The sequence below is a fragment of the Haliotis rubra genome, unplaced genomic scaffold (genome assembly GCF_003918875.1).
Source record: "Haliotis rubra isolate DU_JTF1 unplaced genomic scaffold, ASM391887v1 Scf180, whole genome shotgun sequence".
In the NCBI taxonomy this organism is placed as follows: domain Eukaryota; kingdom Metazoa; phylum Mollusca; class Gastropoda; order Lepetellida; family Haliotidae; genus Haliotis; species Haliotis rubra.
In genome coordinates this window covers 69,386-97,379 of record NW_025765781.1, presented here as the reverse complement: position 1 = coordinate 97,379, position 27,994 = coordinate 69,386, and the positions used below count along the sequence as shown (strand labels likewise).

Here is a 27,994-nt window from a genome sequence, read left to right as displayed (position 1 = left end):
CTGAAAGTTTGACAAACAATTAAGTCCATTTCTTTGGTATTGGTTTATTGTGATGAGAGTTGATGAAAATAAGACGAGGATGTTCAACACAGCATACAATCGCCTCCCACGCTTTCTTACACACATGGTACATGATACAGGATACACCTCACAGATACTAACTCCAGCAGGTCATACTTGTGTACAAACATGCTTGTGTAACACACAGGATACAGTTAAGGCGATGATAATAGGTACAAACATTCCACCCAGAATCCAAACCAAACTCACTTTCTACATACACAGGGGAAATCTCACCTCAGTGTCTCATGACATCAAACATATCAACACAAGTCATGACAGTATAAAACACTGATATCAAAAGACACAAAGTTGAGAATCTGTTCTCATCCAAACTCATTCTTTCGATTTTTTCAGCTTGTAAGCAATGACAGAGTGTAAAAGAGCTGACATTCTTCCCCGGCAAAGAACATAGAGTTGTCATTAGATTGTGACCCCATGGTTAAGCTGAACTCCACCTCTCATTTACAGGCTTTGGTGCAAGTTGACGACACGCAAATGGAGCCTGGAATCGGCTTACATCATCATGGGAGCCATTGACATCACAATGATCTCTAAAGAGCTGTGATGACATTTCATCTGGTAGTATCTTCTGTGGATGTGAACTTTGGATGATGAATTACATTTCTATTGTCTTAAAAACCATACAGTTCAAAGGCATTGACGACATTGTGATTCAATGTTTGTATGAGTAAAACCTAACTATAAGTTATGACAGAATAACTAACAATCTGTACACAAATAGAAAAATCAAACGAACTTTCTGTCTTGTCTACTAATATTTTCATCACCTTCCAATATCTACAAAAAAAAGGCTCATATTTCAATGCTACATGCTTTAAGAATTTGAACATACTATTTCTAAACCACCTTAGAATTAAGTATACAATTTGAACTTAATCATAGGGCCCCGATCCTCCAAACGTTGTAAGCCCTATGACGTTCATAAGCCTATAGTAAACTACAGCGTTATGACAGGTCGTAAGGTTACGATTGCTTTGAGGAAGTTGTTGTCCATGAAGTCATATTATCTGGTATCGACTCATCGACTTCGAGGTTGGTATGTTGTTTAACGCCTGGTATGTTGTTTAACGCCGCTCTCAGCAATATTCCAGCTATGTGGCGATGGTGTGTAAATAATCAAGTCTGGACCAGACATTCCAGTGATCAACATCATGAGCATCCTGATTGCATTGAACAAGGAAAGGAAGGTAGGCCCCGGTAAGTTCTATTTTCTAACCCATGAAATACCCACACTAATAAGAATGGTATTGTAGAACAGTACAAATGACTTGTAAAAATATTTTTTGAAGTTATGTTCAATGTTTCTCAAACCAAATTACAGGGTTTCATTAGGCGAGGCAAGGGCTCTTGTATACAAGTTAAGAGCCTAGAGTAACATTACTATCAAGATATGAATGGTATCGTTCCAGAATACATCACTAGGGTCCAAAATACAATGAAGTTGAAGACACCATACACATAATAGGAATGAAAAATGCCTCGAGCTGAAATGTGTCAAAATAAAGAAATGAATCTCATCACATAAATGTTATTGGGTGTCTCACACAGGCCTACTTCCATGTTATCGTGTCCTCACAACTTCACCTAGCACAATAAGCATCGAATGAAACATAAATATTGAAGTAGTATTTATATCCGTATGATTCTGTACTGGAAATGTACCAACCTGTAGATATTCGAATAAGTTAATGAAATGACGCCATTAGTACTTCAAGATGATAAACGCTATCAACAGTGTGAACTAACATCTGTGCTAATGCTAATATGGTTAATTCAGATTGATTACACAGAACTTATGACAGTCAGAGCTTCTAAAGCCACCATTCAAGGTTATTTGATGGAAATTGAATTTAATCACTTTTTGATATGCTTCACAAGCATTTGTAAAATATGATGTAATGGAACAATGCTTAATGATGACTTTGTGATAAAATCATTACAAATAGCCAAAATGCCATCCTCCACTATCCAATGTATTATATATACCACTCAATATTTGATAAGGATAAAAGGAGCAGTGGGGTAGCCTAGTAGTTATAGCATTCGCTTGTCACACCGAAGACCCAGGTTCAATTCCCCACATGGGTACAATGTGTGAAGCCCACATCTGGTGACCCCCGCTGTGATATTGCTGGAATATTGCTAAAAGTGGCGTAAAACTACACTCACTCACTCTTTGATAAGGATAATAGAATATTTAAAAGAGAGTCAAATGACACATGAGTCGGTGTTGTGTTTAACAGACAGATATACATATCCTTATTAAAAGTGGAGTAGTATATCAAGTGACAATGATAATGCCCTGGACACATTCACAGATTCAATTATGAAGTGGTTGAAAGTGGGACAGCCTAGTGGTTATAGCCTTCACCTGTCATGCCGAAGTATGTGTTTGTGTCCAACAAGGGTCAAATGTGTGAATCCCATTTCTCGAGTGCCCCTGCTGACAAAACACCAAATTCACTCATTTGGGAAGTAAGTGATGATATGTCTATCCCAGGTGTAAATAACTTTCCACAAAATGAATAAAAATCTGTGATCTGACTGCATTGTTATTGTTAAGAACATGTCATTCAAATAAGACTTAATTCATAGCTATAGCACTGTTTGGTCCATATCATTATGGTTGTATCGATGATAATAAAAAGAAGATAATGCACACTGGATAACAGAGGATGGCAAAATGCTTGTGTCATTTTTAACGATGGAACCTTTGCTACAGACAGAACCTCATCGCCAATACAAGTACTTCACCATTTGTATAATCTTTTCTCCATCACCCACAGATACATGAGACCACTTTACCATGAGACTATTTTAACTGTGAATTCCCACAGGAACAACATGTACTGATGGGTGATGGAGAAACAGAATGCATACAAACCCGTGAAGTTTGGACAAAGATTTAACCTGTGACAAGTCTGAAATGAAGTCATCTCCTAAAGTGCTGAGCAGCACACAGCTCCCTCCATCAAGTCAAATACAGTCTGTGGAAGTCATTGGCTCCAAAGCCAGCATTGCACTTTGGACATTTCCGTTGTCGGGTTTCGTAGCGAGTTCGCAAACACTCCAGACAGAATACATGGAAACATTTAGTGAGCACTGCATCTTTCCGGTTAACTTTGCAAGAGGGACAGGTCAGTTGTTCCTGGAACACAAAAAACATATCATTGAAATACAGACAAACTTCCTCTTTGAAAAGTAGGCATGAGTGGTTGTCTAAGGCATATGAATTTCTGTGCAGAGTTGCGTCCCTTTGGTATGCCAGAAGCCTAAGATCACTGGTTCAAATCATGGTTTGCTCATTGAAGTATCTAGGTTTGTCAGCACCATATCCATGCTTGTGCATTTCACCAATGTGGTAAATACATGCAGGGGTGGAAATAACTTTAAAATTGCTAGTGTACTTCGGTACAGTGGCACATGTAAAATCACTTGCCCTGATAATTTTTCCACTATACCAGCCGTTTTCTTGTTGATTTTTTAAATACACAACATAATTGGCATTGGAATGTCAACTGGACACCGGTACATTGTGATATACAAATTTGCTTGCCCGACAGAAAAAAACACTGGACTCGGACGTCGGGCAATGGGTTATTTCCACCCCTGACATGACACATGCATTACTTCAGGTTAGACTGACAAGCTCTGACATAAGTAGAAGACTGTTCAAAATGGCGTTTAACCAAGCTCATTCACTCTTGTTATAAATAATCCACCAGGTAATAACATTTATAGCGTCAGATATGAGCTCAAGGAATCATGGATAATGTTAAAGTAACAGAAACAACTTTGTTAAATCCTAAATTGGAAAGGGCACATGGTTTGAGATCCCAGAAAATCTGGACTGGTATAACATCAAGATGCTGAGGGGACCTATTCTACCCTGGAAACCCCACCAGGTGGTCCATGAGAGTGACAACAGTCACAAGTACATATGTGTGTAGCTACCTTATATTCCTTGATCTCCTCCAGCAGAACCTCGTCAGCAGCCCCGGCCATCTCAATCTTCTTACTCCTCTCAAGCTTACGCTGAAGCTTGGCTATCTCTTCCTGCACACAACACAACACTCACTTGTACATTGAAGATGAAGTTGGATAACTATTGACTTTATTGATCATGTCGTATTATTGGAATCTAAAAAGTCTTTTCAATTTGTTGTGTATTTGTCCCTCTAATAATTCTCCAGGAACAACCTGAGGTCATATTGTATACAGTTGCACCTACACAGCGACTCTCTCTCAGAGAATGATGTTGTTGCAGCTGATGGTGTGTGCGTAACTAACTAACTTCATGAGCACTTCGTAAATATTGGAGCACATTCTACTGACACTACAACTGGGATACAAATCTTCAGAATTATAGGCCATATGGTTATACATGAGAACACATACAGGAATTACATTCAGAAGAGGGTAAAGACTGCAAACCTGAGTTCTCTTATACTTGTATGCCTCCTGTTCGAGAGCACCTGTCTTCTCGGCCACAGCAACCTGGGCCTCCTTGAGCTGGGACTGGTACTTGTCCAGGTGGAGCTTGAGGTCAGCAGCTGTCTGGGAGCTCTCAACTGCCTTCCTTTTGTGCATCTCCATCGCCTGCTGGGTCAAGCTATTGAGACAGGCAGAACAGGGCATGGTCAGAGTGAATGTTGTTTTAGGCTTCAATCAGTAATATTTGAGCACTTAGCACAATTACGGCTATTTGTCTCAAACAGACCATGTTTGCCATGTGACTAATGGGATCAAGTAGTCAGGCTTGCTGACTTTATGAGTATCATCGTATCCAAATTGCATACTGCTGGAACATTGTTCAGTGCACTAACAAACAAACAAACAAACAAATGTTGGTTGTCCCCTGTTACCTGAGCTCCTTCTCGACTGTAGACAGGTTGTTCTGCAGTATGCGTTCCTTCTCCTCCAGCTTGCGCACCACCTCGTTTTGCGCCTCCACCTGCAGCTGCAGCGTCGACACCTGCTCCACCAGGATGTCCTTCTCCTCTCGCAGCAGCTTCTGGATCTGGTTCGACTTGATCCGCTACAAAGCGATACAGGAGAGATGAACGGGGTTATTGTGTGATTTCACGTTTAGTCAAAAACACTCACTTTGAAAACGGTCCTGTCATTTTTCATGGTGGACCTGTGGCTATTGTCTGCAGCATAAGAGATCACATTCACTACATCTGCATGTACATACCTAAAAGCTATAGTTTACTATTGATGGTTTAACATTGCCTTCAAGGTGGCAACATGCATATGTCAGCTTCTGACTAAAGGCTTTATGTCAGCCCACTGAGATTTCAATATATATCATGCTACAGTTTACCATGGATTCCCCACTCAGATACAAAACTCACCAACCAGTATTTGTTATCAGTGTGGGTTATCGCTTATAATTTGTAGATTGATAATCAGACCAGAGTAATCAATAAATAATCAATTGTAATTGTACACTCTACCACAAAACTCTTGTGGGCAAATAACGAGACAGAATCATAACATTGAGGAAACGTAACAGGCACAAATTAATACCCACGACAATCTAGGACACTTAGGAAACAATAAGATACTTCCTGTTGAGACACGCATGCAAGGATGTTGTTTCACAAGTCACGAAACTGCATCAGTTATTTATATCTTGATTTAACAAACATAATAAGAAACATACTTTCTAAAGTTTAATTTGATGATTAATTTTCATGAATATCAATTAGTCTCCTGAGCCTATCGACAATCGCTGACATGAGATCGACCGATCATTATCAATCGCTCCAGCATCTAAGTTTCAGCCACAAGAGTGCTTGGTTGAGACTTGCATATTCACACAGGCACTAAGAATCATTCACTCACTCAGTATGAAATAAGCCAGTTAGACGTGTTACCTCTGACATCAGTTTGAAGTTGGCGTCGTCCTTCTCCCGGAGCTGCTGTAGGAGGCGTGTGTTTTGTTCCTGCATGTCCTCAAATGCCTGTCCGGTGACCTCAAGGTCATTCAGCAAGGCCTCTTCTCTCTGAGAAGCAAACACTCCTCGCTCAGTCTTTCATTTGCATGTAGAGGGTGCAATAAGATCACATGAGGACCGATGTTCTCTATAAAGTTTTGTGAAATCGAACCAATACTGAGTTTGATTAACTTCTGTGCTGCATACTTCCAATTTTCTTGGTTTTCAGATTCATAAAAAACCCTGCTTACTTTTGTGAAAGTTGGGCCTGAATATAGGAAGAGAAGTCATCTGGAGTATTCCCTAAAATAGTCTTAGACTCTTTTTTAAACCATCTGTTACACAGTTTCCCCTTCAGAGTGCCTACAGGCACTATTTCCATCAAACATCTTCATGTGGTCTACCTGTTTCTGAGATGCCAGGTTTTTCTGGAGCTCCAAGATTGTCTCCTCATTCTTCCTGATCTTTCTGATGGCGTCTTCCTCTGCCAGCTTCCTCTTTTCCTTCTTCTCCGCCTCCTGCATCTTCTTGATCTGTGCCCTTATCTCCTCCATTTCCTGACGAGACTTCTTCTCCGAGGCCATCAGCTGAAAGAGTGGGTGAGTGAGTGAGTGAGTGAGTTAGTGAGTGAGTGAGTGAGAGAGAGTGACTTTTATGGCGATTTTTAGCAATATTTCAGCAATATCACAGCGGGGGTCACCAGAAATGGGCTTCACGCATTGTACCATGTGGGGAATCGAACCGGGCATTCGGCGTGACAAGTGAACGCTTTAACCACTAGGCTACCCCATTGCCCCTCCATCAACTGAAACACCATCACATGGACACATATATCGATATTGAGGATATCAACTGAAACACCATCACAGGGACACATATATCGATATTGAGGATATCAACTGAAACACCATCACAGGGACACATCTATCGATATTGAGGATATCAACTGAAACACCATCACAGGGACACATCTATCGATATTGAGGATATCAACTGAAACACCATCACATGGACACATATATCGATATTGAGGATATCAACTGAAACACCATCACATGGACACATATATCGATATTGAGGATATCAACTGAAACACCATCACATGGACACATTTATTGTTAGTGGGGCTGTAGGTATCAAAATGAGTGAGTGAGTGAGTGAGCTTAGTTTTACACCGCTTTCAGCAACATTTTACTTAATACTAAGCCTGTTCTAAAGCTGTTTTCTAATTCATTAATTACATTCACGTAACAGAGGTTCCGTACTAGCGACTATGTTAACGAGACCACGTACCATGACCTTGTCCCGCTGCTCCTTGGGTGCACTCTTGTACATGTCTAGCAGCAGCTTCAGCTCCTTCTGACTGTCCTGGGCCTTCCTGTATACATACCATGCACTGAATCACTTGGAGCTATCTTAATGCTATATCACTTTACATTACTCAGATACAGCCTGTTCCCTAAACAAAACTAAAATGCCAATTTATAGGGTTGTTGGTTTGTTGTTTGATAACACACTCAATAAATCACGTAAATAATCAAGTCTGGACCAGACAATCCAGTGATCATCAGCAGGAGCATCAATCTACACAATTAGGATACGAGGACATGTTTCAACCAAATCAGCAAGCCTGACCACCAGATCCTGTTAATCGTCTTTCATGACAAGCATGGGTTACCGAAGACCAATTCTAACCCAGATCTTCACGAGTGGCAATTTATAGGGACTAACAGGAATACAAACGTCAAATAGTCGTCCCATCTGTCAAATGTTGATTTCAAAATTTCATGCAAGGGACACAACTCTGACCTGTGAGGTTTCTAATAAACACGCCGTGTATACTGCTAAACATGAAACCCTCTTTTATATGGGTTATTATAGTCTTCCCATCAAATTTTACAGTGAATCTGAACCTGTCGGAATACACTTCACATCTTCTCTAACACTAAAGGCAATGTGCATTACCCGATTTTCAAAGTCAGTGGGTCAGTTGTAGACTTACTACCTCATAGTGCCTCACTGCCAAGAAAAATGACTGACATTTTTGTTCGTGAAATCACAAAATGGTTATCAGTGGAATACACTGATCTGTTATCTGCTCCCCATTTATTCACCCATGACAGACAACTTGTAAAACATTGCATCTCATTGGTTATTCTCTAATTCTCATCTGTGCACCTACTTGAGCTGTGCCCGGAGTTCCTTGATGACCTCGGAGTCCGTCTTGCCCTTCTCACGGTACTCCGCCATGTCATCTGATAAATCTTCCTCCTTCTTCACCGGCAGCAGCTCTGGCTCCAGCTTGATGGTGGCTGGCGGGGTGGTCACGGGGGCTTCCTCCTTGATCTCCTTCGTGTCCGACGACAATGAGGGAGTTGATGACGTTGATCCGGAACCTTCAGCCTTTAACTGTAAGACAGCACCCAGTGTAAAATCATCATGAAAATAGTTACACGAGTTGAGACCACACAAAAGTATGTCACTGTCTGGTTGATCTACTAGGTTTATCTAGTTATCCAATTAATCAAGTTATCTCGTGGGTTTTCTAGTGATCTACCCTATCTGCTTATCCATTTTTATTACAGCTGTTACCTGATACAAAACAGTCTACTTAGTTCTCCAGTGGTAGTAGTTGCTCCATTTGATAAGAAACATGTCGAAGTAAAAACATTGTTGTTTTTTTCTATTGCTGCATCGTTTTCTCCTCCTGACTCTGCATCAATTCACCAGCCCCACTCTGTATATAAATGTCCAGAGCCTAATTCATCTACTTTCCTAGGTCACAGTCACGAAAACAAATACTCAGTATGACTGCTGATGATGATGACCATGACTTTAACTTATATTTATTGACAGGGTGTATTGTGCTAAGGTTGAAGATAAGTCCAGTTAGGGCTCAGAACAGTCTTCCTCGTGTTCCACTTATCAGGGTGGTGGGTAGCTGGGAGGAACTGGCTGTTTGTGGTTTTTGTTTGCACTTTTGGTTTCAGAGGCTGCTTTGCAGCATTGGCCATTTGAATTGGTCCTTTGTTTATCAGGTTTCATCATGTTGGTTGGTCTGAGGCAAGGGTTTCTCAACAGGAACTTCCAAGCATGTTCAGGTCAGTTTGAGCCTGTCTTTGAAACACACTATGACCACGCATGTACAGATATCTATATATCCTCACCCTGGCATTCTCCACCTGCGTCTCCTTCAGTCTGCGCTTGTACCTGGCCGACTCCATCTTGAGTTGCTGGTTGTGGTTCTGGAGGGACTGGATCAGGTTCCGCATCTCCCGGTTGATGGTGCCTGTGAAGGAGTGGATGATGTGTTTTGATGTCTTTGCGTTAACAAAAATATAACCAGAATGCCAAAACTGTGATGTTAGACTTTTGGAAATTATTGACATTGCCGTCCACTCAAATTTTCCGCAAGTGAACTACAGATTAAAAGAAAGACCAATGACACAATATGTTTGGTGACACCATGAACTTATTAGTAACCTGTGGTCATTTGAAGTTTGTTTCTTAATTTCTTTGCACTCAGCAACATTCCAGCTAAATGATGGCTGTCTGTAAATAATCTTGTCGGGTTCAGACAAGAGATCAAAGCTAAGACAGACCACCCAATTAATTAAATTGACTATTATGGGTTGCTGGGATTGCCATGATAGCTCATTGGAAGAGATCTGTGTGAACCTGACCTGTCTGTTCATTAGCTGCAAGTGTCTGCTCGAACTCTATCCTCAGCATCTCGTACTCCTTCCGCAGCTGTGCCAGCATGTCTTCCAGCTGTATCATCTCTGTCCGCAGCTTCTTCTGGCACGCCAGCTCATCACTCTGCAACGTAAACCTCCATATAACACAACAGTCCATATAACACATGGCACGCCAGCTCATCACTCTGCAACGTAAACCTCCATATAACACAACCCTCCATATAACACATGGCACGCCAGCTCATCACTCTGCAACGTAAACCTCCATATAACGTAACCCTCCATATAACACATGGCACGCCAGCTCATCACTCTGCAACGTAAACCTCCATATAACACAACCCTCCATGAAAGACAACAGTCCATATAACACATGGCACACTAGCTCATCACTCTGCAACATGGTCCTCCATAGAACACATCCCTCCATATAGTACTACCTTCAATATGGTACAACCTTCAACATAACACAACCCTCCATACAGTACAAATCTCCAAATAGTACACTCCATAGAACACAACCCTCCATATAGTACAACCTTCAATATAACACAACCCTCCATACAGCACAAATCTCCAAATAGTACACTCCATAGAACACAACCCTCCATATAGTACAACCTTCAATATAACACAACCCTCCATACAGCATAAATCTCCAAACAGTACACTCCATAGAACACAACCCTCCATATAGTACAACCTTCAATATGGTACAACCTTCAATATAACACAACCCTCTATACAGCACGAATCTCCATATAGTACAACGCTCCATATAACACAACCCTCCATATAGCACAATCCTCCACATAACACAACCCTTCACATAACACAACACTCCACATAACACAATCCTCCATATAATACAACCTCTATATAACACAAAGCCTTCACATAATACAACACTTCGCATAACACAACTCTTTACATAACAACACCTTTTATAACACAAATCTTCACATAACAATACCTTTCAGATAATACAACCCTCCACATGACACAACATTTTAACATAACAACATCTTTCACATAACAACACCCTTCACAAACCTTAACATAACTAAGCTAAGATAACATATCAAACTTATAGCAACCCCTAATGAATCAATGTGTAATTTTTTTCAGCTATGTGAATGTGGGCAAAAGCAACAGAGAGCAAATCCAGGCTTTCCTTATATGCGAACTATAGTCCCCTGTAGTAACAAACTCAGGCACTTATATAAGGAACAAGAAAGGAGTGAAAACATAGCACTATTCCAGCAATATCACAGCGGGGGACACAGGTAATGGTTTGACATTGTACCCATGTGGGGAATCGAAGCCAGGTCTTTGGCATGATAAGTGAACACTTTAACCTTAAGGTATGCTGTTGCCCTCACTAGGATCAGAAGAGGCGATACACTTATTACATACTATTCATCAGAATCTGAGTTTATGGAGTTTATCCACTTGACCATAAAATTTAGGACCTCAAATACCATGTGAAATCCCTGCACTAAAAGGCTACATACCTCCATCTGTTCAATGTGACGCAGATGCCCGTTCTTGTTGTTCTGGAGTTGGTTGCGCACGTCTTCCAGTTGTGTTCTGATGGCCATGCTCTCGTTGTACAGCACAGAGAACTGGGACTGAAGACACTTGTACTCCGTCGTCTCGATGATGACTGCCTCGGGCAGGTGCTGAAGCTGTAACAGAAGACACAGATGATGGGTCTGCAATCTTGGACTCGTGCCAGGAGTGAGCGGAGTTTTCACCCATCCTCCGACAATATAATAATGACTCATAACAATACACATTAACACTGTTGTGTCTAACTCTGCTTTGTCAAATTCTCAATTCTCACTGATTGTATCATCACAGCAAATACTACAGGCTGAATTTCACCAGTGATAAATCAAATATTTAGCTAGCTTGTTTTGTTGATACTAAATAACAAATGCAAATACAAAATCAAAACTAAACAGTCTTCACACCAGTCTCACCACGTTAACCCCGTAATAATAAGTAAGCGTACTGCTGAACAAGGTTTTAAGCTGAAACACCAGAAACTCTTACATCCATCTTGAGTTTCTCCACCTCCTTGCAGGCCTCCTGATGATCCTTGTTGAGCTTCTCCAGCTCCGTCAGGCGGTTGGTGGCCAGCTCTCGCTGCTCCTCTAGCTCCGACAGGATCTCATCCAGCTGCAAACACAAGACACACTCGGTCAAACAAGCTGCCGAAATCACAACACACTCGGTCAAACAAGCTGCCGATATCACAACACACTTTCGGTCAAACAAGCTGCACAACAAATGCCGACAACACACTCGGTCAAACAAGCTGCTGATATCACAACACACTCGGTCAAACAAGCTGCCGAAATCACAACATACTCGGTCAAACAAGCTGCTGATATCACAACACACTCGGTCAAACAAGCTGCTGATATCACAACACACTCGGTCAAACAAGCTGCATACATCACAACACACTTGGTCAAAACAAGCTGCTGATATCACAACACACTCGGTCAAAACAAGCCTCTGATATCAAAAGACACTCGGTCAAACAAGCTGCTGATATCACAACACACTGGTCAAACAAGCAGCTGATATTACAACATACTTGGTCAAACAAGCAGCTGATATTACAACATACTTGGTCAAACAAGCCTCTGATATCACAAGACACTCTTCAAACAAGGTGCTGATATCACAAGACACTTGGTCAAACAAGCTGCTGATATCACAACACACTCGGTCCAACAAGGTGCTGATATCACAACACACTCGGTCAAAACAAGCTGCTGATATCACAACACGTTCGGTCCAACAAGCTGCAGACATCATAACACACTCGGTCAAACAAGGTGCTGATATCACAAGACACTTGGTCAAACAAGCTGCAGACATCATAACACTTTTGGTCAAACAAGGTGCTGATATCACAAGACACTTTGTGAAACTACTTGGTCAAACAAGCTGCTGATATCACAACACAGCTGATGAAACAAGCTGCTGATATCACAACACACTTGGCCAAACAAGTTGCAGATATCACACGCACACACTTGGACAAACAAGCTGCAGATACCACAACACACATGGTCAAACAAGCTGCTGATATCACAACACACTTTGTGAAACTGTGAAACAAGCTGCTGATATCACAACACGGTGAAACAAGCTGCTGATATCACAAAACACACTTGGCCAAACAAGTTGCAGATACCACAACACACTTGGTCAAACAAGCTGCTGATATCACAACACACTGGTCAAACAAGGTGCTGATATCACAAGACACTTGGTCAAACAAGATGTTGATATCACAACACACTCGGTTAAACAAGGTGCTGATATCACAACACACTGGTCAAACAAGGTGCTGATATCACAAGACACTTGGTAAAACAAGGTGCTGATATCACAAGACACTTGGTCAAACAAGATGTTGATATCACAACACACTCGATTAAACAAGGTGCTGATATCACAACACACTGGTCAAACAAGGTGCTGATATCACAAGACACTTGGTCAAACAAGCTGCTGATATCACAACACTCTCGGTCAAACAAGGTGTTGATATCACAACACACTTGGTCAAACAAGCTGCTGATATCACAAGACACTCAGTCAAACAAGCCACTGATATCACAACACACATAGCATCTAATGAGTTGCAGATATCACGACAAATTCAGTCAAACAACATTCAAACTTTCAGGACATACTTATCAGGTAACTAATTCAATAAACTACCTGAGTGTGTTGTGTTTAACACTGCTTTGAAAGGATTCAGTTATATCATGGCGTGTCAGTCCAATAAGGGAGATCAGCCAATAGTAATACAGGTCTGAGATGAAACTTATAAGCTTCTGTAAGGTGCAGACAAAACTACAGTCACAACTGGAGACAACATGATCAGCTGATCCAGGCACTGACAAGGAACACAACTCTTGACCAAGACCTGAAGCAAGGACGACAACAACCTGTACTTGGCTGCACACATAAAGCCAACAAGCATTGTCACTAAGATGACATAATCCCCCGCCGCAAATTATCAAATCAAACTTAAAAAGTAATGAAATTTTAAGATGAAGTTAAATGTCAACAAAACATGACCAGTCAACCTGTCTTGATATCTTGCTCTTTAGTTGTTCAAACACACAAATATTTTCAAGACTGACTTTGATCTTGACATGAAATATGCAAAATTGGTACTAAAGAAATTGCTTAATGAAAAAAATTCAAGGGAAGTCTTGAAAGTCTATGAAGAAAATCCAGTGAATTCAGGTTAACATGCTGAAATCTTCAAAGTGTCGCAGTGACCTTGAAAATTATGTGACGGTCACCAAAATTGACTGGGCCCTGCGCCTTCATTGAATGAAGCTTGGTGTCAAATATGAAAAAAATCCTCTGAATGTTTTTTGCGATATCTTGCTGACTATCTTAACATGCAATTTAACATGCTGAAATCTTAAGTGTCTTTGTGACCTTGAAAATTAAGTGAAGGTCACCAAAATCGACTGGGCCCTACGCCTTCCCTAGATAAAGCTTGGTGTTGAATATGAAGAAAATCTAGTGAACGGTACTTGAGATATCTCGCTGACAAAAGTAAAACGTTAAAGTCCCCTTGTGACCTTGAAATTAAGGTCATGGTCACCAAACCTGGCTGGGACCTTTCTTATACTGTGATGAACCTAGGTGAAAAGAATCTAGTCAACGGTTCTTAAGATATTCCAATTCGTACGTACGGACGGACGTAGCCTAATACTATCTCCCCCAGCGGGGGATAACAAGCTAAAGGTTTCATCGGTGAACATCTGCAACAATTGCCATATTTCAGTCAAAACATACCCTAGTTTTGGAAACTCCTCCGATACTCTTGATTCCCTCCACAGTGATGGCTCCAGTCGTCTCCTCATAGTTCCTCAGCTTGGAGAAGGCCTCTGACAAATGTCTATCCAGTTTCTCACACCGCTGATCTGCTTTCTCAAACTGATATTCCAGATCATCCACCTTGTTCTTCATCTCTGCAATCTCAGTCTCGGACGCTGTCACCTGATCTTGGAGCTCGGAGATCTACAACAGAGACAGGTAGTAACATTGTTTACACAGATCCAGTTGTGGTCCATCTCGATACATTATTTCATTGATTCACAAACAGTTATAAGGAAACTGATCTTAAATCAACTGGTGTACAGAAGGTACAAAGATATTGCTGGAGTTAGTAAAATAGTTCCACCATCATAGATTTTGTACCATTAATCATACAATATATATACATATGGGTTTGTTTTTTAAGCTATTAAACAGTATAGAGAAACAAGAACTATGAGTATACACTAAATCATATTAAACATGTTCCTTTAAATATTTATTACACTAAAGTATGTATGCAGTTGTACTACTAGCATCATTCTCCTAAAAGCTGTAAGGATTTTCATCAAGATAACAAATAAATAATAAATAACTATAAGCATTTGTTCAATGAAAGAGTTAAAATCTCGCTTTGACTCATTAAGATTTAGATTCGTGTGGCTTGCAATATCATTTCAGTGATATAATGGCATATAAAATTAATGTATGAATAGTTATGTGGACTTATGCTGAGCTTACTGGACCAAACTGACATTGACTAAACTATGGATTTGTGACTGAACAAGCTAAATCTGCAGACTGCTCCCTCACCTGTGACTTGTTAAAGCGAGCAATCAACAAAACTACAACATTATAGAATGTACATGCTGTATCTTTAACATGGCACAAGTCATGATTCAATCAAATGCCTTTGGCAATACCAATAGCAAGCTTAACTTAAAAATAGTTAAAAATAGTAAACAGTTTGACTTGTTCTTTATGTATACATACATTTAAACCCTCGTAAGTGAATGAGTCAGTCAGTTTAGTTTTACGCTACTTTTAGCAATATTCAAGTATACCACAGTGGAGGCACCAGAGATGGGCTTCACAAATAGTACCCACGCAGAGGACTGAACCTGGGTCTATGGCGCGATGAGTGAACGCTTTAACCACTAGGCTACCCACCACCCCTAATCAACATAATGGTAACTTACTTTGAGTGTATGCTCATGGTGACGCTGATGCAGGCTGGTGACGAGGTTGTGCAGCTGTTTGTTTTCCTTCCGCAAGTGGTCCAGCTCCTCCTTCACCATACTCTCAATCTCCGCCAGCTTCTTCTGTGTCTCGTCTTCCTTCCCATCCTCCTCATCCTTCTTGTCCTCATCAGACTTGTCATCGTCTATAGAGGAATACAGTACAGCACACACTTAACCCTTGCTAACCTGGACCTTGGTAATACGTATAATGTATAGTCTCTAGGATGATTACTGAAGGAAATGTCTATAGGTAGTTAACAGGCATTACTATGGACATCATGACACCTGTTCATCTGGGCCTAGTTTTTCAAAGCTCTCTTAGCACAAAGATAGTTTTAAGTTAATGTTAATGCATGGCACTTACGACTATCTTAGCACTAAGAGAGCTTCGAAAATCTAGGCCCTGGATAGTAGGAGCTGGATATTGATATTGATATAGATCATAGGACTTGACAATTGCTAAATGAATATCCTTAGATTATCCACAAGACATGGTCATCAATATCCCCCGCCACAGTGTTCTGTTCCTACTTGGTTCCTGTTTTTTAACTCCACCATGAAAGCACACACCACATTTGGGAATCGAACCTGGGTCCTCGGTGTGAAGAGTGACCGCAGTAACCACTAAGCTACCCCACCGCCCTTCATGAGGAAGATCGAGGCTCAAGTCCCCACATGGAAACAGTGTGTGAAAGTCATTTCTAGTGTTCCCTGCCATGATACTGCCAGAATATTGCTGAAACTCACATACACTTACTGCAAGAGTCTTACCCCGAGTTTGACAACAAATCCGTCATGGGATTACCTCCTTGTTCTCATCATGATGAGCCAGCACACAGTTATCAAAAAATCTTTTCTATCTAGCAGTGTTCACAGATCCAGTTGATATCTCAACTACTTCGAACACTGACGTTATTCTCCTAGAAGACTGCTTTACTCCTAACACTGAACACATCTTGGCTTCCATGAGGATTCAAGCTTAGAACAGCCCCACTAGCCTAGACTTGTCATACAAAGCATGGAATGAATCTGGTGGTTGGACATGGTGACCTTGCTGATAAACATCTGATTTGCATGTCCACATTCCATTTTTCACAGGCCCACTTAACATATCTGTAATATTGATGACTACTTTAAACACTAAACAAAAATGTCCTACCTTTCTCTTCATCCTCATCATCTGAATCCTTGGCCGGCTTAACCACGACCCCCAGCAAATCTTCCTTGTCCTTCTCAGCCTTGTTCTCTAGGACCTTGTGAAGCTTCTCGTTCCTCTGCAGCAGTCGGTCGAAGGCCTGGAGCAGTTTGCCGATTGCTCGCTTTGAGAACTCCACCCTCTGACTCAGCTTCTCTTCCAGTTCCTGCTTGTCCCACGTCGACAGCAGCGCAAGAAACGCTGTCGTCTCATCACTCTCATCTGAGGGGACGAAGCAAACATGCTGATACTATGATAAGTTGTTTTTCCCATCCTTGTTAGTATTTTGTACAGATCCTCTCGAAATTGAAGTAAAATGTTCATTTGAATGCAGGCATTCTTTTTCCTCCTTAGCAAGGTAATTAACCGAATTTCGCAATATGAGTGATCGATAGATTGATTGATTGTTGTTTAACGCCACACTCAGCAATTTTCCAGCTATATGGCAGCAGTCTGGAAATATTCCGGTCTGGACCAGACAATCCAGTTATCAACTGCATGAGCATCGTTCTACATTACTGGGATACAATGACATGTCAACTAAGTCAGCGAGCCGGACTAAAGTAGGTCCAGCACATCACATCAGACTTTCTAAATACCACTATTAACAGTCTAACAGTGGTCTGCCAGCTATATTAACATGATTAGGGTTTATACCTCTCTTCTACATCCTTGAATGGCTCTTGGTCTTAAACAGATTGAAAACATCTGGGATTTACCTAAGTTTTTTACTAAGTGCCTTAACTCGTAAAATGGGACACATATCAAAATACTGCCCAAAATTTGAATTTGTAGCTCCAGCTAGTGAAATCTATAGACATTATTACATCAGCATGTGTGTCATACTGATTTTACAAACTAAATATCACAATTCTTGTATTTCCAAGCAAGAGCTTTGTGAAATCAGTTTGACACACATGCAAGTGTTATAATTCTACTACCGTTACTTATTTTTTATCCTTTTTAGCTCCCCTTTAGAAATTGCACATGGAAATTGCATGGTCTTGGAAAACAACAAATGTCAAATGACATCAACATCTTCAGCTATGGCATTGTTTCAAGTATGTCATTCTGATTTGAATTTGTACATATACAGTTGTTATGAAGTCAAATATTTCTAACATTATGGGTAATCAAAACTGATATTAAACAGCAAACAGTTGAAGGGATGCAGTAACTGCAAGAAATTTAAGTCAAACCAAAGTTGTAAAGATCAGCTAAAATGATTCTATGAAATCAAGATTAGGCAATGATGATGAAACTATTGCCGCCTTATATAAAATAGTTACAGACAGTGGTCAGTCAACATGTACTGCTGGACTGCATGGCTTGTACTGACCATTATTTTAGTTACACCATTGTATCCCTGTGTACAAACTGTAACCAAATTATGAATACTCCTGATGTCAGTAACACATTTAATGTATGTCCAAGCTTGCATAATGTACTAAATGATCAATTGTCATGTCTTCTCCTGAAACTGTGAGAGTTAAAAAATATTTTATCAGGGTTTTATGTGATGCACAATTGCCAAATACCGTAAAATACCCAAAGTGAGTGAGTGCGTTAAAATTTAACGTCACATCGGCAATATTGCAGCCATATCGTATTGAGAACAATTAATTTTATACATAGTAATTAATGGTAAATTGTAAAAACCTGTCAACGAAGGACAGTAAAATAACTAAATTATCCCAGATTCAAATTTAAAACTAGTAATTAAATCTAAAACAGATTAACTAAATACCCAAAGCACACCTACAGCATATCAAGAGTAGTTGTCTGTGTCTTTTACTTCACCAAGCAGTTATCATAATTGCTGATTCATTCCAGGTAATTATCTAAGGTATTATCTAAGGTAATTATCTGAACGTACACTACACTACACCGTTTCAGTACTTTATAGGGCCCTCATACTACCAGCAAGGAGCTGTAAAACGTGATCATTTTGATAGTAATGGTAAAACCCTGATTTTATAAATGTGTTCATACTTTTGGTTTCATTTTCATCAGCTGTTTCAGCATCAAATCTCTGCAGCAACACACGTGCATCTTCATCAAGCTGAAAACATATGTATGGGGAATCGTCACGTTAAAAATGTTAACACCGTAGAAACATTTAATTAGGAACAGCAGTTTAATGTTAAATGCCACAGTCAGCAATATTCAAACATTATAACAGTGGCCTGGAATCAGTCAAGTTTAAACAAGACCACCAAGTGAATAGTGAGTGAGTGAGTGAATTTAGTTTTACGCTACACTCAGAAATATTCCAGCTATATGGCAGCGGTCTGTAAATAATTGAATTGGACCAGACATTCCAGTGACTAACATCATCAGCATTGATCAATGCAGTTGGGATACAATGACAGGTGTCAACCAAGTCGGCAAGCCTGAACACCCGATCCCACTAGTTGCCTCTTACATCAAGTGAACAATATACTGAGCAACAACCCTGGCCATTGAGCCTGATCACCGAGGATACTGAACACAAGACTGAGACAGATACTGGACACCCCAAGAAATTCGAACTAACCTGTAGAGGTTTCAGATTCTTTGAATATATTCCTCCTTGGGGTACTTATAAGCATTTAAACGTCCATTTAAAATCCCTACGACAGTTGTAACAATATTTGAATAAAAATATTTACAAAACAAAAACTACGTTTTGTCTTGTGAGACCACCCTTACAGGGCCCTCCGGCCCCCTACAGCCAAGAGCAGGTAACTCTAGACAGTAACCTCGTACCTCACTTTCCATGCTGAACGACGTCAGACAGAATGTGGGCAGGTAGGCGTACCCCAAGGAGGAATATATTCAAAGAATCTGAAACCTCTACACGTTAGTTCGATTCTTTTTTACATATTCCTCCTTGGGGTACTCCTATAAGCATAAGACAAACTCCTAAAGACGGAGCTAAGGAGTGGCATTCTGTCTGCAGAAACACAATGATACAACATATTATAATTTGCCAACGAAACCTCGCTAAAGCAAACAAACGAGATAAACCCTCCCTCCCGTAATCTACTCGGAAGCGAAGATAAGGGTCCCGCAATAAGCCGCCAGAAACGAAATGCCTTAATATATATATATTAAGCAAAGTTTCCAAGGCCAGTAAGTCTAGAGCAGAATGCAAAAGACATGGGAATAAAAAACCATCACCACATAAAACCCGTCACCAAGGGGATATGTAAACAAGATTTTTTAAAACCCAACACCAGTGTTAAAATTGGCATATAATGGTTCACATAATAAAATCCTCGAAAGCTCAATCGGCTAGAGAGGTGGAACCATGCCCACTGGAGAGAACTGACTGACCGAACCGAGCACGCTCACTGGAGAGTCTGTCAAGTTGGTAATGACGGATGAAGCGATACTCGGACGGCTCCAAATAGCCGCGGAGCAGATCTCCTCAATGGGCAGGGCTGCAGCGTAAGCTTTCGAAGTGGCAACTGCCCTAACCAAATGAGCTTTCAACCCTACAGGCGGTATATGCCCTGTTTGAGTATAGCTCATATGTATGGCAGAGACAAGCCACCGAGAAATGGTTTGCTTGGTCGCCGGAAGACCAGTCTGAACCCCGCCATAACAACAAAACAATTGGTTATCCTTACGGGTACCCTTTGTTCGTTTGATATAAGCCTTAAGTGTCTTACGGACATCTAAGACGTGAGCACGTCGTAGAGAGGTACCGGGCAGGGAAGGCTGAATGAAAGCTGGGAGCTCAATAGGCACCGTCACATGGAAGGGACTATCCTTCTTAGGACGGTAAGTATCAGGCAGCCGTATGCTAACTCTGTCTTTGTGAAAAACAGTAAGCGCGGGATCGGCTGACATTGCGTGAATATCGCCAAACCGGCTAGCCTGAAGTCACCGCCACAAGAAACGCCGTCTTCCACGTCACAAGCTGGAGTGAAAGAGCCGACAGATTGTGAAACAGTGGACCGGACAGCCAATCAAGAACGATTGACAAGTCCCACGGGGGACTAATCCGCCGGACAACCGGACGGACTCTGTCCACGCCTGCTAAAAAACGCTGTACAAGAGGGTGCTGCCCCAAGAGAGCACCGTCAACAGGAATATGAAACGCAGAAATAGCCGTAGAATATCGTCGAACAGTTGATGCTGCTAGACCGGCGTCCAACCGAGACTGGAGGAATTCTAAAACAGAGACTAAATCTGTTGAAAAGAGATCAAGAATCCCCCTGTTGACACACCAGCGCGAATAACAGGCCCATCTATCCTCATATTGAGCGGCTTGCCGAATCCCTCCATGAAGCCAGAATTGTGTCTGCAACTGGTGCAGGAATTCCACTCGCCGCGGAGGCGATCCCTGACAGCGGCCAAGCCACCCACTGAATCCTGGGATTGGGGTGGGAAGCTCCGTTCTGGGATAGGAGGTCCGGTCGAAAAGGTAATAGAACAGGAGGCTGAGCCAGAAACCTGAAATTACCGGAAACCAACTTTGTGCCGACCAAAGGGTGCCAGAAGCACAAGTAGCCAAGCTGGTTGTGCGGTCAGCTGCGACAGGACCCTGGAAATCAGTGGTATCGGGGGGAACGAACACAGTACCCTGTCCGTCCAATCGAGCTGAAAGGCGTCGTTGGCTAGAGCCCTCGAAACCGGAATCCGAGAGCAAAACACAGGAATCTGGTTCGTCACCCCAGACGCAAACAGATCCACCTGGAACGACCTGAACAACTGGGAGATAATCCCGAATATCTCCCGGTCGAGCATCCACTCGTGTGGGGCTAGTATACGCCGTGAGAGTGCATCTGCACGGACGTTGTCTACCCCCGGGAGATAAACAGGCAAAACCCGAATGTTGAACTGATCGCACCACAGTAGAAACTGCCACGCCTCCTGAAGGAGCGACGGAGACACTGTGCCGCCTTGCTTGAGAATGTAAGACATGGCCGTTTGATTGTCCATTTCTAGACGAACCACACGGCCTTGAACAAACACCCTGAAGCTCTCGAACACCCTGCGGACTGCTCTCAGTTCTAACACATTGATTGACTTCCCGCTCCGACCAGAGGCCGCAGACTGAGCGTTCGCCCAGGACAACAATCCCTAGCTCCGTGTTGAATCTGGCCCCCAAGAATATTAGATCCTGCATCGGAACGAGGTCTGATTTCTTGAGGTTGATAATCCAGCCCAGTGACACCAGAGTATCCATCACGCACAGTGTGGAGGCTCTGCTTAACTGAGGACCTAAGGCCCTGAGAAGCCAATCATCCAGGCACGGGTAACAACACCTGCCCTGAGACCTGGCTAACTGAGCTGGGATTAGCATAAGTTTGGTGAACACCCTTGGCGCCATGGAGATGCTGAAGGGGAGCACACGAAACTGGTAGCACGTCCCGTCGAAGGAGAACCGGAGGTACTTCTTGAACTCGGGGTGCATTGGAACATGGAGGTATGCGTCTTTGAGATCGATTGACGTAAGCCAATCCCCTGTCTCGACGGAGGAGATCACTGATCTGAGTGTCTGATTCCTGAAAGACGGCACCTCCAGTAACTTGTTCATCCCTCTGAGATTCAGAATGGGTCTGAACCCTCCGTCCTTTTTGTTCACTAGGAAGTAGGTGGAGTAAAACCCCTCTCCTTGCTGACCCACAGGAACCACCTCGATGGCTGCCTTGTTCAGTAAGGACTGAACCTCGGCACGGAGCATGTCCGCCTTGTCTCGGGAAGTCGGCACAGGAGTGTGCCGAACCCCGGAGAAGGACGGAGGATCTCGCCTCCACTGTGGCAAATGGCCATCCCTGAGCGTGGACAGGACCCAGGGATTTGTGGTGGCTGCCTCCCACTCCCGAAGGAATAGGGACAACCGGCCAACGACAGGGACGTGGCATGAGGCAGTGCACCCCCACAGTCGGCAAGTCTCCGCTTGCGTGAGTGGGGGGCAATAAGGGCTTTGGGGAAGGAATCAGCGGGAAGCCTGGGCTGGCTTCCCCTGCCCCGAAAAGGCTGCTGCGACTGAGCAGGTCTGCCCTTGCCTCTTGCGCGCTTGCTCCTCTTGGACTGCAAAAGGGCAGTCCACTTTGCAGATTCCTTTGCCGGGACAAAAGGATAAGCGGAAGCGAGCGGGGAAGGCCGTTGGCTAGGAGCGGAGGGCTGCTCCAATAAAGGCTTAGAGTCTTTGAAGGTAGACACGGCCTCCGCGGCCTCCCGTACAACCTGCAATGCCCCAGGGAACAGGGAGGACCCCATGGTATAAGGCAAAGACAGGAGCGCCTGTTGCGTGGCCGGCGAATACCGCTCCACGGACAACCACAGGCGGCGCAAGCAGAATGCGGAGGCGTGCATCGGCGACCCGGCTAGGTGCGAAAGCCTCCCACGGGAGCCCAAAGCCTCCTTGGTAACCTTAGCCCTTTTGGGAGCCGGTTCCGTATGGGAAGCGGCTCCCCCAGACCCCTTTTTTTTACTGTGTGAACGTTTGGACGGGGGATCCTGAGCCCAGATATCACCCCCCGCCCAAAGCAGGTTGCTGTTAAACAGCTTGTCCACCCGCCTGGACTTAGGCGTGAAAATCTCACACGCCGGACACCCCTCTTCTTCATGATCAGTCTGCATGAGACATCTCAAACATACCTCGTGCGTATCCCGCACGGGAAAGGCAGCGAGGCACGAAGTACAGGATTTAAACTGCAACAAGTAAAAAACCTGTGCAGCAATCTACCCATACATACATATATGAAAAAACATGCATGGGCAACACAACTAATGTGACAACGTAGCATACAGTTGGCAATAACAAGCAATACGCACTGGAACATAACTAACAATTACGACTTTTAGCGTAAGATAGAAAATGCCAGCAGAGGAACAACGCCCTACATGTAACAACATATAAATAAAAATTACTATAACCACACGTAACATTGAAAAACCACATGGGAAGCCAATGAACAGTGAGGCTAGCGAAGGGACCTGTCCGCCATCTTGACACGCACTCGGCGAGCCGACCGCGACAGGTACCAAGTTACAACTAGAAATTATGAATGAAAAAGTTCAGAACAAGTCTCCAAATCGCCCATGCAGGGAAAAAAGAGAACCATACATACAGTTGCTGTTTCTGAGACACTCATAATTCGTGTTGGGAAATTAAACCTTCTTGGAAGTGGACCCACGTCTTGCCAGTAAACGACAACATGGAAAGTGAGGTACGAGGTTACGGTCTAGAGTTACCTGCTCTTGGCTGTAGGGGGCCGGAGGGCCCTGTAAGGGTGGTCTCACAAATTATAATATGTTCGACCCTGACCCTGGCTCATGCCCCCGCCTGATTGGCTATGGTGGACACGTGACCGGGTAAGTGAGCTTTTTCTGCTATATTTAGCTTGGGAAATTCCACTTCTTGTCGGGGGTGTTTCTGCAGACAGAATGCCACTCCTTAGCTCCGTCTTTAGGAGTCTGTCTTATGCTTATAAGTACCCCAAGGAGGAATATGTAAAAAAGAATCGAACTAACCTGTAGAGGTTTCAGATTCTTAGAATATATTCCTCCTTGGGGTACGCCCGCCCACCTGCCCACATTCTGTCTGACGTCATTCAGCATGGAAAGTGAGGTACGAGGTTACTGTCTAGAGTTACCTTGGCTGTAGGGGGCCGGAGGGCCCTGTAAGGGTGGTCTCACAAGACAAAACGTAGTTTTTGTTTTGTAAATATTTTTATTCAAATATTGTTACAACTGTCGTAGGGATTTTAAATGGACATTTAAATGCTTATAAGTACCCCAAGGAGGAATATATAAAAAAGAATGTTTGTTGTATAACACTTCACTCAGCAATATTCAAGGTATATGGATGTGGTCTGTAAACAATTGAGTCAATCCAGTGATCAACATCATGAGCACCAATCTACACATTGGGATAAAATGACAAGTGACAAGGAAGTGACCTCCCAATTCCTTTAGTCGCCTCTTACGACAAGCATGGGTTGCTGAAGACCAATTCTAACCTGGTTCTTCAAGGGCCCCTAAGAAATAGCTTCCCTCTGAGAAGGAATACACTTGAGAATGAATACACTTACAGTATGCTTATATGTCTATAATGAACATGCTTATTATGAACTGACAGACATAACTGTTTATTTGGTAATGATCAATTGCTGCATTTTTTAGTCAAAGTGCATAAAACAAACCATGAATATTTAAAATGTACAAAACTTGAGTGGTCCCTTTGAGTTAGTTATAACTGTAGTTTGGAACACTGCTTGTACATAAACATGATAACACTTTATAATAAATCTCACCTGATTCCAGTATCTGTTAACTATCATAAGTACAGCATCATCAGTACGTTGTCGGTTTTCTAGCTGTTCAATTCTTTTGTGTAGTTCACTTTCTGCACGCTTACGTTGTTCAATTCTTTCAGCTAACTTCTTGTTTTGAAAAACTAAAACTTTGAGATCTAGTTCCTCCTGAAAAACAATTCCACTTGCATCAACACTGTTTCAGTAATTTGAGTAAGTTTGCCATACAAATTGTACTTTCTAAACAAACAAAACCACATAATGCATCTATGATGACTGCACAAGTTCAAAATACAGCCAAATTGTCATGATGATTTGATTACAATTAGATTCTGAGACGTATTATTTTCTAGGCAAAAACATATATTCTAAGATGTTTCAATGAAAGACCAAAGGTGCTGACAGTACTTTATCACACGATAATGTGCACTTTTTACATTACGTCACAATGTATTGGTGTCACTGCGCCATTCTAGTCTGCCCCCTCGTAGTCGAACACTTTTACATTATGTCACAATGTAAGCGACGTCAGTTGTCATCGCCTCATACAGCCTCCTACAGTAAACTACTCTGTTGCATCCCGTTTCTTGGTTCGCAGTTGCTTCACACAGATAGCATCACTGGTGGATTCATTTTGTTTATGTTTTCCGACTGTTAAAATGTCTCAATTCGACTCAAGTTTTCAGCTACACGGTAACGTTCGCAATGTTTACATTCCCACAATGCAATCGTGGAATGTCGCTTGACTACTCAGCTTCATCTGGATTTACTGATCTAAACACACGATGGTAGTAGAAATGAGACATTCATATTGCCCCAGATGGTCTACACGTTAATCACAGATGTAATTAGAATGTAGATGTAATTTAAAGAAGACTGACACCAGAAAGGGGGGACACCAGAAATGGGCTTCACACATTGTACCCTTATGGGGATTCGAACCCGGGTCTTCGGCGTGACGAGCCAACGCTTTAACCACTAGGCTACCCCCCTGCCCCATTTAGAGAAGATATTTAATCGTAAACCGTCATCAAACTGTTTATCATTTGTTTTTCTGGAAACATTCATCTTAACGTAGGGGGGCAGACACATCAATAGAACAGTGCGCCAGTTAGCCCTGTGCCAGGATTCTTAATTTAGGTCACCGACACCGTCGTCTGTTTTCTGCCTTAGATTAATCGTAATTATCCTTAGAAAGTATTAAATTTGGCATCTTAGAAAAGAACTACAGTTCGTTCTACCACCATGTATAGCGTAATAAAGCACACTCTCGCCCTGAACTATTATAGTTAAAGCACGAGGACGCTTGCTTCCGAGTGCTTTAACGTTATAATAGATTAGGGCGAAAGTGTGCTTTATTACACTATACATGGTGGTAGAGCAAACTGTATTTCTTAATTAAAAAGACTGCTTTTCTTCCAAATGTCTTTAATCACACAGATGGCATGTTTCGAAAGTCTCAGTATTTATCAAATATATTATCATGACCATATACTGACACAAAACAAATTTATGACTGTCCATTTGATGGCTCCATATTTTGTAAGGATGGCTTGTTACTTTCACAGACACTTTTGTCTGACCATAGTGATATTTATTCAGATCAAATCCAAAACTCTATCGACAAGGTAATAATACAGCACTTTGAGCATTTTTAGGGTGTGGATCTGGCACAATATAATCATGGATGTTATAAAATTCACAACATTATCATACCAGATTTGATATTGGACCAATCTTGAGAGGTTCAATTCTGGTAAGAGCTTTCTTGGCAGCAGGTCCAGCTGACCCAGATGAATCATCTGCTGGCCGTTTGGTCGCCATATCTATGGTTTTTATGACAATCAAATCATAAATTTGATAACTTCATGCTGGAAGGATATTCACATTTTCTTCTTGTTGTAAAAACACCTGCAAATATGAAATATAATGTTTTTGAATGGCATTTAGAAGTGATACACAGATGAAAAGGATGTAAACTTCTGTAATTTGAAGATCAAGACATTTTGTAGTATAATCTGATGCCCTCATCGTGAGGCATAACATTCAATTTAGAAAAGTCTGCTTGTAAAACAGAATTCACAATCCAAAAAGCACATATTCTTAAGCTAACCATTCTTGTCTGTTCCTACAACACGAAAATTGAAAAGTGTGAGCTATTATGAAAATGTGTTGCTTTACTGTGACCAGCAAAGAGACACTTTAAAACTTCCATCCTAATCTTGCTGAACATTTCATCTGAATGAAACATAGTGACATGAAAGAAAACAAAAGATATATTTGCATATGTCTATACATACAACAAAATTAAATGTCAATTCATGGCTACTTCAAAATCTGCTTTTACTGTCAGCAAAATTCACAGAAAGGTGCACTTTTGGGTTGAAAAGTTGCAGATTGAATCTACACTAAACACCACAAAGATCATCAATTAATAAAATCAAAAACACTGTCGCTTTGGGTAAAAATCGATTATGGGCGTTTTAAACATAATTCTCATCACAATTCGTTGATGAAACGTAAACGCAGGATTTCAGCGTTTCATTATATATACTTTACTGAAGAAAAATAACAACTACACTGACTTTTCACAAAACGGCAGCCATTTTGAAAACTCTCTAAAAATACCCAGCCGTTACTTTATGGTATCTCTCAATACATAATCAATTGCTCTCCATAAATTGAAAAGATATATGGAAAACGGTATTTTAAG

General features: G+C 41.8%; 1 protein-coding gene across 1 annotated transcript; it reads right to left on the bottom strand.

Annotated features, from left to right (window-relative positions):
* Nucleotides 1-28: 28 nt before the first annotated feature.
* LOC124273411 (E3 ubiquitin-protein ligase Bre1-like) lies at nt 29-27,949 on the bottom strand. The gene is made up of 19 exons (XM_046708670.1): nt 27,867-27,949; nt 26,998-27,192; nt 25,282-25,449; nt 19,019-19,088; nt 16,991-17,248; nt 15,790-15,974; nt 14,570-14,794; nt 11,783-11,908; nt 11,239-11,412; nt 9,710-9,845; nt 9,194-9,315; nt 8,209-8,435; nt 7,320-7,404; nt 6,431-6,613; nt 5,967-6,095; nt 4,950-5,122; nt 4,519-4,696; nt 4,039-4,140; nt 29-3,232 (listed from the first exon to the last, which is right to left on the bottom strand). Exons 2-19 carry the CDS (start codon nt 27,103-27,105, stop codon nt 3,056-3,058), a joined length of 2,826 nt encoding a protein of 941 aa, XP_046564626.1. The 5' UTR covers nt 27,106-27,192; nt 27,867-27,949; the 3' UTR covers nt 29-3,055.
* Between the last annotated feature and the right edge of the window lie 45 nt (nt 27,950-27,994).

Bases quoted from the DNA above. Each gene is read 5' to 3' on its own strand.
- LOC124273411 (XM_046708670.1), bottom strand. From the start codon at position 27,105: ATGGCGACCAAACGGCCAGCAGATGATTCATCTGGGTCAGCTGGACCT. The intron at 17,249-19,018 runs GTATGAACACAT...TCGTCCCCTCAG, and splicing joins TGATGAAAATGAAACCAAAA to ATGAGAGTGATGAGACGACA. The intron at 7,405-8,208 runs GTAGGTGCACAG...GTATGTATACAG, and splicing joins GAACTCCGGGCACAGCTCAA to GAAGGCCCAGGACAGTCAGA.